The sequence below is a fragment of the Macaca mulatta genome, chromosome 10 (assembly GCF_049350105.2).
Source record: "Macaca mulatta isolate MMU2019108-1 chromosome 10, T2T-MMU8v2.0, whole genome shotgun sequence".
NCBI classification, from domain to species: Eukaryota; Metazoa; Chordata; class Mammalia; order Primates; family Cercopithecidae; genus Macaca; species Macaca mulatta.
The window spans coordinates 115,007,857-115,021,384 of NC_133415.1; the positions used below are offsets into that span (position 1 = coordinate 115,007,857).

The 13,528-nt window shown below is 63.5% G+C and overlaps 1 protein-coding gene across 1 annotated transcript; it reads right to left on the reverse strand.

Moving 5' to 3' along the window:
- Nucleotides 1–628: 628 nt before the first annotated feature.
- HRH3 (histamine receptor H3) lies at nt 629–4,893 on the reverse strand. Its single transcript, NM_001032898.1, has 3 exons — nt 4,523–4,893; nt 3,305–3,471; nt 629–1,690 (listed from the first exon to the last, which is right to left on the reverse strand). Exons 1-3 carry the CDS (start codon nt 4,770–4,772, stop codon nt 770–772), a joined length of 1,338 nt encoding a protein of 445 aa, NP_001028070.1. The 5' UTR covers nt 4,773–4,893; the 3' UTR covers nt 629–769.
- Nucleotides 4,894–13,528: the final 8,635 nt, after the last annotated feature.

Genomic DNA, 13,528 nt, shown 5'->3' on the forward strand with positions numbered 1-13,528 from the left:
AGCCCAAAGGCGGGGTGGGCAGAAGCAGCTGGCACAGCTCAGCCGGAAGCCTTAGCAGCGGGAGGAGGGCGTGGGAGCCCACACCTGCCAATCCAGCCCTGAGCTCCTCAGCAATTTTGTCTCTCTTGATTAAACATCCCAGGAACATCAAGTTCACAGACATGTTTTCTTCTTCATCTTTCTGAAAACACCCAGAATGGAAAAGCAGAGAACAGCTTCAAGGTTCCTAGGGCCCCTTGACACTTTGGGGGCAGAGAGAGTCGGTGGGAAGACAGGTGAAAGGGCCAGGGCCGAGGCTTATGCAGGAGACAGAAGGCAGCAAAGGCAGTGTCCTGGGCTTGTCTGGGGAGAGGGACGGTGTGCAGGTGTGTGCACGTGCAGAGCGAACTGCTAGGGCAGGAGGCCTGGAGCACACCCAGGCGCTTGCTTCGGGAAGAACACCAGTAACTGCGAAGGGTGGACACCGGCGGGGGGTGGGCAGCATGTCTGAGACCTCCAGACTGTCCCTCCCAGTGGAGCCAGAGTGTTGGGGGCAGGGCCGGCCACCCAGCCTCCAGTCCAGCCAGTGAGGGGCCCTCTGGCCAATCCAGGAAGGTGCCTCCATGGCGGGGCGGGTGGCCCAAGAGAGGCTGCCGTGGCATTAAGAGAGGGCCACAGACACGGCGGGGCCCACCCCTGGGGGAACGAGCCAGGTGGGGGGCAGCGGGGCCAGCTGCCCAGGAGACCTGGGCTGAGAGGGGCGTGGCTGAGGGAGGCTCTGGCAGGCCGCTCACTTCCAGCACTGCTCCAGGGAGCTGTGGGGCTGGATTTTGAGCTTCTGGGGGCAGAGCAGCTTGGTGAAGGCTCGGCGGAAGCTGTGGTGGCACAGCGGGTAGAGGACAGGGTTGACTGCCGAGTTGGCCCACAGGAGCCAGAAGGAGGTTTCGTACCAGTAGTCAGGGACGCAGTGGCCGTGGCAGGCGGCCCGGATGATCATCAGCAGCGTGTACGGGGCCCAGCAGAGCCCAAAGATGCTCACGATGACGGCCAGTGACTTGGCCACTTTCCTGTCTCGAGACAGCCGGAAGCGCTGGGTGAAGCTCTGGGACACCATCTTCATGCGCTTCTCCAGCGAGGCCGAGGATGCCGAAGGCTTGGAGCCCCTCTTGAGTGAGCGCGGCCTCTCAGTGCCCCTCGAGGAGCTGCCGGAGCTGGAGGTGGGTGAGGCCGCGGAGCCACCCCCACCGCCACCCCCGAGGGCTGTCTCCCCAGCCTCAGCGCCCGCGGCCGCCTCACCCACCCCGTACCGATGCAGCGGCATGGCCTCCCCGTGCCCCTTCTGCCAGCAGCCCCAGCAGCCAGGCGGTGGGGGTGGCGAGGGCTGGGCCTCGGGCGGGGGCTCGGGGCCACCTGCCTCTCGAGCCCCATCCAGCCGGAGGCGGGTGCGCCTCTGGATGTTCAGGTAGATGCTGAGATTGAAGAAGGTGACGCTGAGGAAGGGCGTGAAGAACTCCAGGGTGGAGGCCGTGATGAGGAAGTACCAGTTGTAGAAGAACTCAGCGTAGCAGTGGCCCTCGGGGATGGAGCTGCCCCCGGACAGGTACTCCCAGCTCAGGATGGCCGGCCCGTACAGCAGGAAGGCCAGCACCCACACCAGCAGCATCTTCCGCACCGCCCGCCGCGTGTTGCCCTGCTGGGCCCGGTATGAGACCTACAGACAGGCAGGCTGGTCAGGGGCGGGGCGGAAGGAGTATTGGACTGGGTGTGCCCCTGCAGCCTGTGGGACCCTGTGTGGGCCATTCCCTCAGCAGGATGCTCCTCCCTTCCGCTCCTGTCCTCCCTCCCTCCCTCTTTCCCCTCTCTTCCCCTAACCCTCCCCACTGGGGTCCCAGGCTAGTGCCCTGCCACACTCAGTGAGAGTCTCAGAAGCTCCCTGGGACCAACCCAAATCCTCACTCTCTGTAGGCTGCCTGTTTACCACCCCCCTACGAGCTGTGAGCTCCCTGAGGGTCCTGTCCTTGGCCCCTGCACCCCTGGGACCAGACTCAGCATGGGCCCCAGACCACACGCGCACACAGCTGTTTCTGACATGATGCATCCTGATCCTGCAAAGGCCCGAGCCATCTCCAGAGGTTGGGGTGGGAGGTCCAGCCCCACTCCTGCGCAGGTGCTCGCACCCCTGGGAGCTGGAAGTGCAGGAATGAAGCCACAAGCTGGCCCACTGCTGGGAGACATCCCCCGCCCCGCCACAGAACAAAGCATCCCAGATCGACATCAGGGCCTCTGGGACAGAACAGGGAGGGAGGGCAGGGCCCTCCCCAGGGCAGAGAGCAACCAGCTGGTGGGGGCAGGGGGCAGGAGGGCCAAGGGATCCCATTGAGGGGTCCCAGGTAGGACAGCTGGAGGAGGAGGACCTGAGAACCCTGCCACCCTCCCCCACAAGCCTGATGGCATTTACCTTGGTGAGAGCGGGAGCAATGTTTACAGCTATTGCTAATGAGAGGTGGGCAGAGCACCCCCATGCCAGGCTCTCTGCTTGGCCGCTTTACCCTTCGTGGCAGCTCTCCTTGTGCCCCATGCCTGGTGGCTCCAGGAAAGGAGGGAGAGACCACAGGGGGATGGGCTCAAGAGGACCCCAAATGCATGCTCTTTGCACCCTGTCTCTTGGCCTTTCTAGTCTAGAACGAAACAGCCTGCCCTCAGTCCTGCAGAGGCCCCATAAAGCCCTGTGGAGGTGAGCTGCCAAGGAGATGAGAAGGGGAAGGAGTGACTTCAGCAGCGGCTCCATGGGCTGCATGGCCCTGATACAGGAGCCCGGGTGGGGCAGAGTCCCTGACTCAGGTGGCCGCTCCCACAAAGGGAAATCTGTGGAGCCAGGATCTGCCGCCTGCCTTCCCGGGGCCTGTGTGTGTGTGCACGCTTGCACACACACGCATGTGTGAGGGATGTCACCCAGGGCCTCTGGCCCCAGATCCTCCCTTAACTCTGGAGACTGTGGTCACCCAGGGCCTCTGGCCCCAGATCCTCCCGTAACTCTGGGGACTGTGGACCTGCCCCAGGGCGGGGGCTGCAGTGACAGCCCTGCCTTCAGGAACATCTGCATCCAGATTCCCTGCCTCCTGCCTGGGCCAGGACAGTCTGGCTGCAGCCATGGCCCGGAGTGGGCAGCTGGCCATCGAGTGGCCCATGTGTCCGCAGCAAAATCAGTGGGACCAAGCCCACTTCTGCCCACAACTCAGAAGCAGCCGTCCCCACCCTGATGCCTCCCATGGGCGTCCCGACTGTCCCTCAGGAGTGAGCAGGGGCTCCGCAGCCCGGGACTCACGGCTCGGGTGACCGACAGGAAGCGGTCGTAGCTGATGAGCACGATGTTGAAGGCGGAGGAGGTGCACAGCAGGTAGTCCACCACCAGCCACAGCTTGCAGAGGCCCCGGCCGAAGGTCCAGCGGCCGGTCAGCACATAGGGCACATACAGTGGGATGCAGAAGGCGCCTGTGGGGAGTAGGGCCACAGTGGGACCATGCAGCCAGGGGACAGGGGACAGACCCACCTAAGCACAGACACCACGGAACCTGGGCTGCTTTTCTGGGACCAGCCATCCTCATCTTACCGCCCCCTCCACCTGGTGTCAGCCACAAACTCTGCCCTGCCACCAGCCTTCACCCCCACATAGCTCCCAGCACCTCCGGTGTCCCCTGGGCCTGGGAGCAGGAGAGACGATCCGGCATGGGGAACTCTGGCCACCACAAGACCCCAAGAGCCTGGAGTCGGGACTCCCTGGACTTCTGTCCAGCCCTCCCAGCCCTCAAAGGAGGAAAGAAGACAATTTCCTTCTCCCCTCCCCCCGCTGGACTCCAGCCCTACCTTGGCGTTGGGCAGCCCTCCCTCTCAGCTTAGACAGCAGGAAAGGCTTTCCCGGCTGAAAGGGCACTTGGTTGCCGCCGCCAGCAGCCAGCCGCCACTACTACTGCCAAGCGGGCTTGGAGCGTCTGGGAGACGCACCTCACAGCCCCAACAGGTGTCTGGCACTCCAGCCCCCTCCGCGTGCCCCGCCCCCCCAGCCGGCAGCAGAGCCTGGACACGTGAGAGCGCGCTCCTTCCAGCGTCTACCCCAACCCCCACCTTCCCCACGGTCCCCTCCCCCAACACAGCTCTAAAAATCCCCCTTCCATGTCCCCTCCCCCAGACCTTCTCTAAACCTCCCCACTGCGCCCTCCGCGCGCGTCCTAAGTCCGCAGCAGCCTTTGTTTGGCTACAGCGCAGGAACCAGGGCTGCACCCGCTGCCTTTGCGCCTTGCGCCTCGCCCAGTGCCTGTGTCCCTTCCCAGGGACAGCTCTCTCCAGCCCCTGTCCCGAGGCCTGAGTGGCAAGGAACTTCGCCTGTGCCCCCCACACCGTGGGCTCCGGACACCCCCTTCCCAGGCCGGGTCCCCTGGTGGGGCGTGTGCCTGCGGGAGCCACCCAGGTCCGTGCTCCAGTCCCCGCTGGCCCGGCCACGCTGGGCGCCCCTGGGTCCCACGGCGGCCGGGGGCTGGGGATTTACCCACGAGGAAGTCGGAGATGGCAAGGTTGAGCAGGAAGAAGTTGTTCTGAGTGCGGAGGCTCGAGTCGGCCACGAAGGCGAGCATGACCAGCGCGTTGCCCAGCACCGTGGCCACGATGAGCAGCGCCATGAGCGCGGCCAGCACCGCGGTCCAGGCTGCCGAGAAGCCGCGCGCCCCGCCCGCCGCCGCTGCCTCGCCCGCCAGCGCCCCCGAAGCGTTCAGCGGTCCGTCGGGCGGCGCGCGCTCCATGGCCCCGCAGGCTCACGCGGCTCCGGGACGCGGGGCAGGGCGCCAGTCGAGAGGTGGGCGGCCGGAGGGGCCCCGGCCCGGGAGCCTCGTCTTTGCGGGCCCTTGGCCGGGTGGGGTTCCCCGGGAGGCGCCCAGCGCATGGTCCGGGGGGCTGGGGCCAGGGCCAGGGCGGGCGGTGCCGAGGGGGCCGGGGCCAGATCAGAGCCTAGTGGGGCCAGCAGCGCTGCTGCTGCAGCGGGAGAGAAGCCGGAGCCTGAGCCGCTGCCGGCGCGACCGAGCACTCGGAGCGCAACGCGCAGCCGAGTGCGCCCCGCGCCCAGCCCACCGCCCCGCGCGCCCCGCGCAGCGCCCCCGCCATTGGCTGCCGCCCTCGCCCCGCCCCCGCCCCGCCCCCGCCCCGCCCGGCGCCGGCAGCACCACGGACAGCGCCGCGTGCCCGCCAGGCAAGCTGGAACCCAGCCCCTGCGCTCACGGCAGCTGGCTGGGAGCCCGGCCGGGACTTGACCGGGTCTGGGGGCTCGCCTGCGGTCAGCCAGCCCGCGCACTCGGAGCCGGGGTCTGGGTTGCTCGGCCTTTCCCGTGCCCTCGGCCCTGGGGACCCCTACCCAGTCATCATGGGGAGCCCTGGCGCCTGTGGGGACCCGGGGTGGGGGTGGGAGAAACGCCTGCACCCGCGCTCCGGGGAACTTGCCCTGTGGGGCATTTCCTCGGTGCATGTTTTGGGAATGTGGGTCTCCGGCGGAAGGAACGTCTGGAGAAGGGATGGGGAGGAGGGGGTCTTGGAAAGCCGGTGCCCAGACCAGGGGTCCGCTCCACCTCCCGTTTGCACGGACTAGGGGTGCCAGCCTCCCTGTGGACAGGGCCCAGTGCAGGGTCCAGGGTGACCTGCAAGGCGCAGGCAGATGTGGAGTTACATAAGGGAAGATGAGGCGCCGCGCGGACCCAGCCGGAGGGGAGCGCGTCTAGCCCGGGTTCCGGCAGCCTCAGGCTGAGGAGGGAGCAGCAAGCCGCTTGGAGCCCAGCCACGGACCCCCGTGGACAGAGGGGCAGTCGCCACTGCAGCGGACAGACGAGGTCACTGCGCTCAGGGCGCAGGTGGTGGCTGTGTCAGCGCCTGTGGGAAGTGATGGGGGAGGAGAGGAGAGGTGGCAGGAGGGAGCGCCCCCACTACCAGACACATGCGCTCAAATACACCGGGTCAAGGACAGATTCCGCCTGAAACACTCAGGGCAGACAGACAGACAAGCCCACACTCAGATACACAGACACCCACAAGCCAGGGAAGCAGCCACCAGAGCCAGGCTGGAGACCCACCAACAGTAAGACACACATCAGACAGCAGGCAGGGAGGGAGCTGAGCCCCAGGAGAGGGAAGCAGCAACTCTGCTCTGTCGCCAGCCGAAGGCAACCCTGGTGCCTCAAAGATGGCAGAGTGCGCGTGTCTGGGGGAGGGGCTTCAGAGGGGACCCCAGGCACTGACGTGCACCGTCAATCCCCTACTTATAGCAGCTTCCCCATCCTGTGGGGACCTACCCCTTCCCCTCACCCCAAGTGGCGCTTCACAAACTTTGGGGAGAGAGGGGCTGGGATTCCTCTGTTGCCACCTCCGGGCTGACTGCAGAGAGGAACCCCCAGACCAGTGGCCCCAGCCAGCCCACTATTCCATGGCTTCTAGGAGTCTGCTCTGAGGGGAGGGGTTCGGCTTCCCTCTCTGACTACTCGATTGTACTCATCCCACTCCACCTGCAAACCCTCTCCTCATATTGGTTCCCCCAGGTTCCCTGCACCTCACCCTAACTCACCCAGTGAGGAGGGGCTGTGCCTGGACCAGGGAAAAGTTTTCAAAGGGAAAAGTTCATGGAACTGGGCAGCAAGGGGCTGTGGGGCCATCAGAGCTGCCACCCAGCCCTGCTGCAGCCCTTGACTCACTGTCCCCACCCAAACCAGCAACTTCTTGTTGAGTGAACTCCTCCCCAAGCCCTTCTCCTCCCCAAGTACCCACTGAGGCTGCAGGAGATGGCATTGGGTGGGGGTTAAGAGGGGGCCCTGGCTCTCTCCTTCCCTGGCTGGAGCCTCAGTGTCCCCATCTTGGAATGGGGAATATAAATTGGAGCCCCAAACAGAACCAAGGATGAAGGGGTCTGGAGGCCGGCCCAGTCATTCTCCCTCCCCACCCCTCCTCCCCTGTCATCCACAGCTGCCCAGGCTTCCCCGTGAACTGACCAGCCCTGGAGAGCCTGGGCAGTGCCAGCCTGGGCCAGACGACCCAGACAGAAGGGGCTTTCATGGTGTTTTCTCTGCCCCACAGCCTCAGGGGGGACAGCTCAGCCCACACCTGCCCTACAGCTGTTCTGAAACCCCTGCAGAGGCTGCACCAAGACCCAGGGGCCCATGGAATCTGGACCCACAGGCGGGGAATCCCACACAGCATGGCATCGGCCAGGAGACCCATTTCTGCAGCCCATCACCACAGTGGTGACACATATCCATCACATGCCTGTGGGTCACCTCAGGGCACCCTCGTGGGAAGTCAGAAGGAGGCCCCGGGGTTCAACTCCTGGCAGTGGGGACCCAGCTGTGTGACCCCGGGTGAGTTACCAAACTTCTCTGAGCTGCTGTAAATGGAGGCTGCCTGGAGAGGAGAGGGCCTGGCTTGGCCCCGAGGTCTGATCATGACCGTGGCTGGCGGCCGTGGACGCCCCCTATCGACCAGACTCGGTGGGAGTGCTTGGTATCTGACCTCACCAGCCCCTGCAAGGCCATAAAGTTGGGCAGGACTTGCCGCCCTGCAGCGCTGGTGAGCCCCTTGCCCGAGGTCACCCAGGCCCACCCCCTCCCATGGCCACATGTCCAGCCCAACCTGAGGTCAGCAAGCGCACCAGGGTGACCAGCAGCCATACGAGAGGCCCATGTCCTTGCCCAAACAGGAGGGCAGTGTCCTCTGGGCTGGAGCCTGATGCGGCCACAGCAATGCAGAGTGTATGTGCTGGTCCCTGTGTAGCCTGTCTAGCCCTGGGAGGCTCTGTCCCAGGGAGTGGCTATGTTGTGTACCTTGTGATGAAAAAAGAAAGTGGCCAGGGGAGACCATCCCTGGATTCATGGGCAGAGGCCAATGTCCCGTCAGGCTGGTCCCGGCAGGGGAGAAAAAGGACTAGAGATGGAGACAGGAGCTCTGGGTCAGAGCCATGTGGATGGCCAAGTGACTATGGGCCTAGCTTGTTGGTTTCGTATCACAAGCAAACACCCACCAGAAGCCATCCACCCTGAAGACATGACATTAGCAAGCCGCTGTCATTGGCCACCCTCGAACTGGGATGTTCGAGGTGAGTGCAGTGAGGCCCCATTGAGTGCAGTGGCCACCCTGGAGGCTATGTGTGGGCCGAAGGGCACCGACCCCCACCTCCCAAGGCCCATCTGCTGCTGCTGCCTCTGAATGTCTGACCGCCAACAAGTGTTCAACACCCAGCCCCAAGTAGGGGACATTCTCTGAGGACAGCAAATAGCTGCTGGCGAGCTGGCTCCATGGGTCCCCTTCCCCTAGTCCTCATGGGCCACAGACCTGCTCTAGGTGTGGCCTCTCTTGCCTGTTGAGCCTACACTGCAATCCAGGGGCCTATGGACTCCAGATCCACAGGCAGAGACTCCTACAGTGTGGCATCTGGCCAGGGGACCCTCTTCCCATGAAGTCGGAGCCAGCATGGCCCCCTGGCCATGGGCCCACCAGGGTCTGGCCTGCCACACCACCCAGAAGCAGCCTCCGGAGGCACACCAGCCCGGGGCACTCACCTTTGAGGCTGGCGCTGCCCTGCAGACAAGGATGACAGAGCAGAGACCTTTCCATGGTGCCGCGTCTACCAACAAGAAGACTATAGGCCTTCAGGACCAGGGAAGGAGCAGGAGGGGCTCCGTCTGGCATCCATCAGGGGAATCCGTGCTTTCCAGACTCTGGGCTCTGCAGGGCTCAAGCTTCTCCTCTCTGAGGGACACTGGGGATACACTGGGGATGGCTCACTGGGGATGGACCTGCTCACTGGGGATACAGCTGTGGATGGCTCCCAGGCACTTTGAGCTCCTGAGCTCTAGCAGACAAGACAAGGAGCCACCTTTCTGTCAGGGTGAGTGGCCCTGATCAGCAGGAGGAGGTGGGGACGCTGTTTTCAGAAGAGGAGGGTGGGAGGGGCTGAGTGTGAGACTCAGGGCCCTCTTGGGCGCCATGGCACCCCCGGCCCAATTGTTTCTGTGCATGGACAAATGCGGCCACCCCAGCCTGAGAAAGTCCAGTGGCCAGGGCGTAGGGAAGGAGCGTGAGCCTCCAGGACCTGCAGTGGCCACAGCCGAGGTGGGAGAGTGCAGGAGGGAGGGAGGGAACGCATGCCAGGTGGGGCCCCAGCTCAGCTGCCCCTGTGCCCTGACCCCCGATCCTTCACAGGCCTCACCCCAACACATCTCTCTACCTCCCGTGCTGTCTCAGCATCTGCTTCCTGGAGGACCCACCTTGACACGGCCCAGGTTCCAATTTTGAAAGGGTGGCCAGGGAGCTTCCACTGAGGAGACACATGAGCAAAGGGGGAAGAGAGGGAGGTGGATATTGGAGGGAGCAGAGTTCCAGGAAGGGGAACAGCAGGAGTGAAGGGCAAGGGGTGGACCACGTTCGTGTTCCAGGGACAACGAGGAAGCTCATGCGGCTGGAGCTCAGGCGGGGGCATGGGAAGTGCGTTCCAGGGGCAGGTCTTGTAGCCCCTTGAGCTGCTGCAAGGATGCTGGTGTTTTCTTGGACAGGTGCTCCAGGAGGGCCTGGGGAACACTTTTACGGGACCCCCTGACTGCATTGGAGAGTGGTCTCTAGGTGGATGAGGGCAGAGAGACCACAGGGGAGGCGTTGCAAGACTCCAGGTGAGAGGCGATGGTGGCGGTGGCAGTGGGGGCAGGCAGACCTGGGCGGATTGTGACGTGGGTTGGCATGTGAGGTATGAGAGGGCAGAGGAGGCGAGGGGCCCAGCCCAACTCCACAATTTGGGCTCAAACGCCTCAAAGGAGGTGCTGACAATGAACCAGAGGGAGAGGTTTGGGGGACGAAGAGGTGCCCTGTTGAGGGTGTCGAGGTTGAACTGCCACGTGGATGTTCAAGAGATGAGACTGGTCAAATGGGCAGTCAGGGGCTGGGATGAGAGGAGCTCTGGGCTGGTGGCCATGCTGGTGTCATAGCAGCGGACAGCAGGATGCTGTCCCATCACCCTGTGCCGTCGGGAGAGCAGCTCTGCCACCAGCATCTCTGGTGCCCAGAAAAGACCCTTCTTTTTGGAGCTGATGGTGTGCCCAGGTGCTGTCCCTGCAGTGCTCTGTCTCTGCTGCATGGGGACACAGCTGCTGGTGAGTAATATGGGGGTGAGGCGCAGGGCCGCCAGGGCCAGTGCAGGACAATTGTCCTGCTGGTTACAGCCAAGGCACCTGTGGGGGTCTGGGGCCAGCACTGTGCCGCCTCTTCCAAGGAACTCATATTTGCTTTCTCTCTTTCTGCAGGAGCTCATTTGAATTTGGGAATGTAAATTTTTCTTTTTTTGTTCCATGCCTTTTTTTCCCCCGTGACATTCTGAGCCAGCTCCGGGTGCATCCTGACGAGCTCAGGGCCTGGGTGTGACAAGAATGGCGTCTGAGGCCACCGACTTGGAATAAAAAGTTGAGTCTGGTTTACCTGCCTTTGCAGACCAGACAGAATTGGGCTCAAGGCTTCGGTGGTGGGAAGGACAGAGAGAACGGGAGAGCCAGATATTAGTTGCTATAGTTTGGTTGAAAGTGACAGAGCCCAACTCCAACGGGCCTAAGGACAAGGAGCATGTGCTGTTTTCTGTGCCCACGAAGTCCAGGGCAGTGAGTTTCAGGCACAGCTGCATCTGGGCTCAAGTACAGCTGCTCCCTCCATGTCATCTTATCCTGTGTGTGCTTCACCCTCAGGCACGGAGTATCTTCCTGAGGTCTCTCCCTGCGGCTCCAAGTGACCCCCCTGTCCCCTCCTCCATCCCCAGGCAGGAGAGGAGGCTGCCTTTCAGTTAACAGAACCCCAGGATCAGTCGCTCTGGCCTGGCATTGGCCTGACTCAGGCAATTGTGATGCCTGAGCTCACAACAGTGGAGTCAAACCCTGGCTGAGGATGCATGAGAAGTGGAGGGGAGCAGTGGTGGTCATCCCTGCAGCTGCCTTGGGGTCCCTGTGAGGAGCCCCTGCTTAATCTCCTAGCAATGCCTCAGGGGTCCAAGCGCCATCCTGCTGGGACAGGGGGCCTGGGCACAGACAGCCTGGCCGTGGTGGGGGTGGTGGGGAAAGTGTGACTGCAGAGATGACCCTCTGTCAGGGCATCTGTGTCTCTTGCTGCCTGGCTCCTGTGAGAAGTGAGGCTGAGAGAGCAGGCAGAGGGGCAGTGATGGGTGATGGCAGCTTGGCAGGTCTCAAGGGGCCCAGGCAGGATGGCTGTAGAGACAGCCGTGGTCCATCCGTAGGAAGAAAGCCTGCAGGCCCCTCGGGGTCTGCTCCCTGCTCACCCAGGGCTGATACAGCCAGCTTAAGGGACAGGGTCACAGGCTGGGCATGGAGGCTCATGCCTGTACTCCCAACACTTCAGGAGGCCAAGGCAGGAGGATTGCTTGAGGCCAGGAGCCCAAGACCAGCCTGGGCAACATAGAGAGACCCCGTCTCTACAAAAAATAAAGAAAGAGGCAGGGTCACACCCACACCACAGGCCAGGACAGCGGCCCCCAGAAAACCAAGCTCCAATCACACCTCAGCTCTTCCTGCTGAGCCCGGGGGCCTGCTGAGCCCCGGAGCCTGGGTCCGAGGGCAGAGGTTGGGGCAGGGAGAGTGAAGAACTGAATGGAGCCTGACCCAGCACTCTTCCCTCCTAAGGATGGCGCCTGGTGGAGACATCAAGCACGAGAGAAGGGGTGATCCTAGGAGGGCTCCCTGGAGGAGGTGGTGCCTGCAGGAGGTCTTGAGGACCCAGGTCTGATCCGAGGGTCAACAGCCCAGTGAGTGCAGAGGCTGCCGGAGAAACTGGAGGAATGAAAAATCTTTGCCTGAGGAAAGGAGCTCCTACCTCCCCAGAAAGTCCCTCCGTGTGAACCAGACTGTTGCTGGCGCGCAGTGTGCACCTCCCAGGGCTGGCTGAGAAGTATTTGCTGAATGAATGGAACAGATTGCATCTGTGCAGCCTCCCTCCGTGGGCTAAGAATGAAGACGTGATAGAGAAAACAGAAAAGAAGACAGAAAGCAGAACGGTCTCCACTGTGCTTTTCCAGAACCCTCCGAAGGACCGAGAGGGCTCCAGGGCATCTGGGACCTGGCCCCAAACCCAAGTCCAGCTGTGGGGGGCCCAGCCACAGCCCGGGAGCCCTCACCCATCCCTAAGAGCATTTGGTGGGACCTCCTGTGGCTATAATCCAGCAGAGCAGCACTGCCTGGGGGTCTCCGAGCCAAACCCAGGCCATGAGCCCCCATCCCTGCCAGTGCCTGGGGGTGAATCAGGCCCTGAACAGTGGTAAGCGTCAAGCCAGGGGGCCGCTGGGCCAGGCCAGAAGTAGGGACAGGCCCTGGGGGAGGGGGATGTCTGGAACCTCAAACTGGTTGGCATCCAGCTCCTCCTGCTTCCCATGCCAGGGTGCCCTGAAACCCTGCGGTGTCTGCCCGGAACACCTTGCCTACCCCCTCAACCTACGTCCCAGCAGTGGGGACCAGGCTTGGTGACCCTGGTCCATCCTGCAGACCCCCAGCCAGGGCGCAAGGCTAGGCAGGCCAGCCAGGGGCCACGTGCTCCCGACTGCTCCACACACGGGCCGGTGGGGCCCTCCCCTCCAGCAGCTGAGGTCAGCACAGGCAGGTGCCTGGTGGATCTAGTGGAGGGCGACAGACAAGAACGTGGGGCGTGTGGCCAGCACACAGTGCCCAGGGCTGCTGGAGGGCTAGCCCCATCTCTGTCCACCCCCTGCCTCCCGCCTGGGTGGGGCAGTCTGTCTGGGGAGGAAGCAAGGATGGCCACGGGGCGGGCACACTGGAGGCCCAAGGTGAGTACTGGGCAGGCCGGCCCCCGTCCAGCTGCTGCCTGGATCCACTCTCGGTGTAAGGCTCTCGGTGTAAGGCTGAGAGGCCGGCTTTACCCTGGAACCTGAAGCCTGGTGGGGAGGTGGCCCCTCCTCCTCCCTCTGTCCCCGCCTCCTGTACCTCCATGCCCCTCCCCAGACACACGCCCCTCAGGCTCCGCCCCACCTGGCACCTGCCCCCGTAGGTGCCTCCTCCCCGAAGCCTTCAGGGTTACTCCAGGTCTTCCCATTGCCTGTGCTGTTCCCGGAGCTGCTGACCGTTGTCCCAGGTAGTGTATGCTCTCACCCCTAGGGCAAACACAGCCCCGACCCCTCCTGGAGCCCTGGGCCCTCTTCCCCTGCAGAAGGTCGGAAAGAGGCGCCCGGTGGAGGGGCTGAGCGGTGCAGGTGGGCTCAGGGAGCCTAGTCCTGGAGGAGGAGTCTGGGCCCTACGAGGACGAGGACGGAGATGGGGACAGGGACGGGACGGCCCTCTCTATTGACTCCCTGGAGTCCTCCAGATCCAGGGCAGCTCCTGGGGAACTGGTGCCTGCTGGAAAAACTAACCCAGATTTGATCAGTGCTGGGGCTGGGATCCAGTGAATGTGGGCACGCCCCTGTGTCCTGGGTGAGGAAGGATGGGGGCTCCCAAGAAGCAGGCAAGGGATGCATGCGTGTGCGTGCGTGGGT

What these genes read in the sequence shown, in the direction of transcription:
- HRH3 (NM_001032898.1), bottom strand. Translation starts at nt 4,772, where the DNA reads ATGGAGCGCGCGCCGCCCGACGGACCGCTGAACGCTTCGGGGGCGCTG. An exon ending in CATCTCCGACTTCCTCGTGG is followed by an intron (nt 3,472 to 4,522) that starts GTAAATCCCCAG and finishes TACTCCCCACAG; the next exon opens with GCGCCTTCTGCATCCCACTG. An exon ending in TCCTGTCGGTCACCCGAGCC is followed by an intron (nt 1,691 to 3,304) that starts GTGAGTCCCGGG and finishes GCCTGTCTGTAG; the next exon opens with GTCTCATACCGGGCCCAGCA.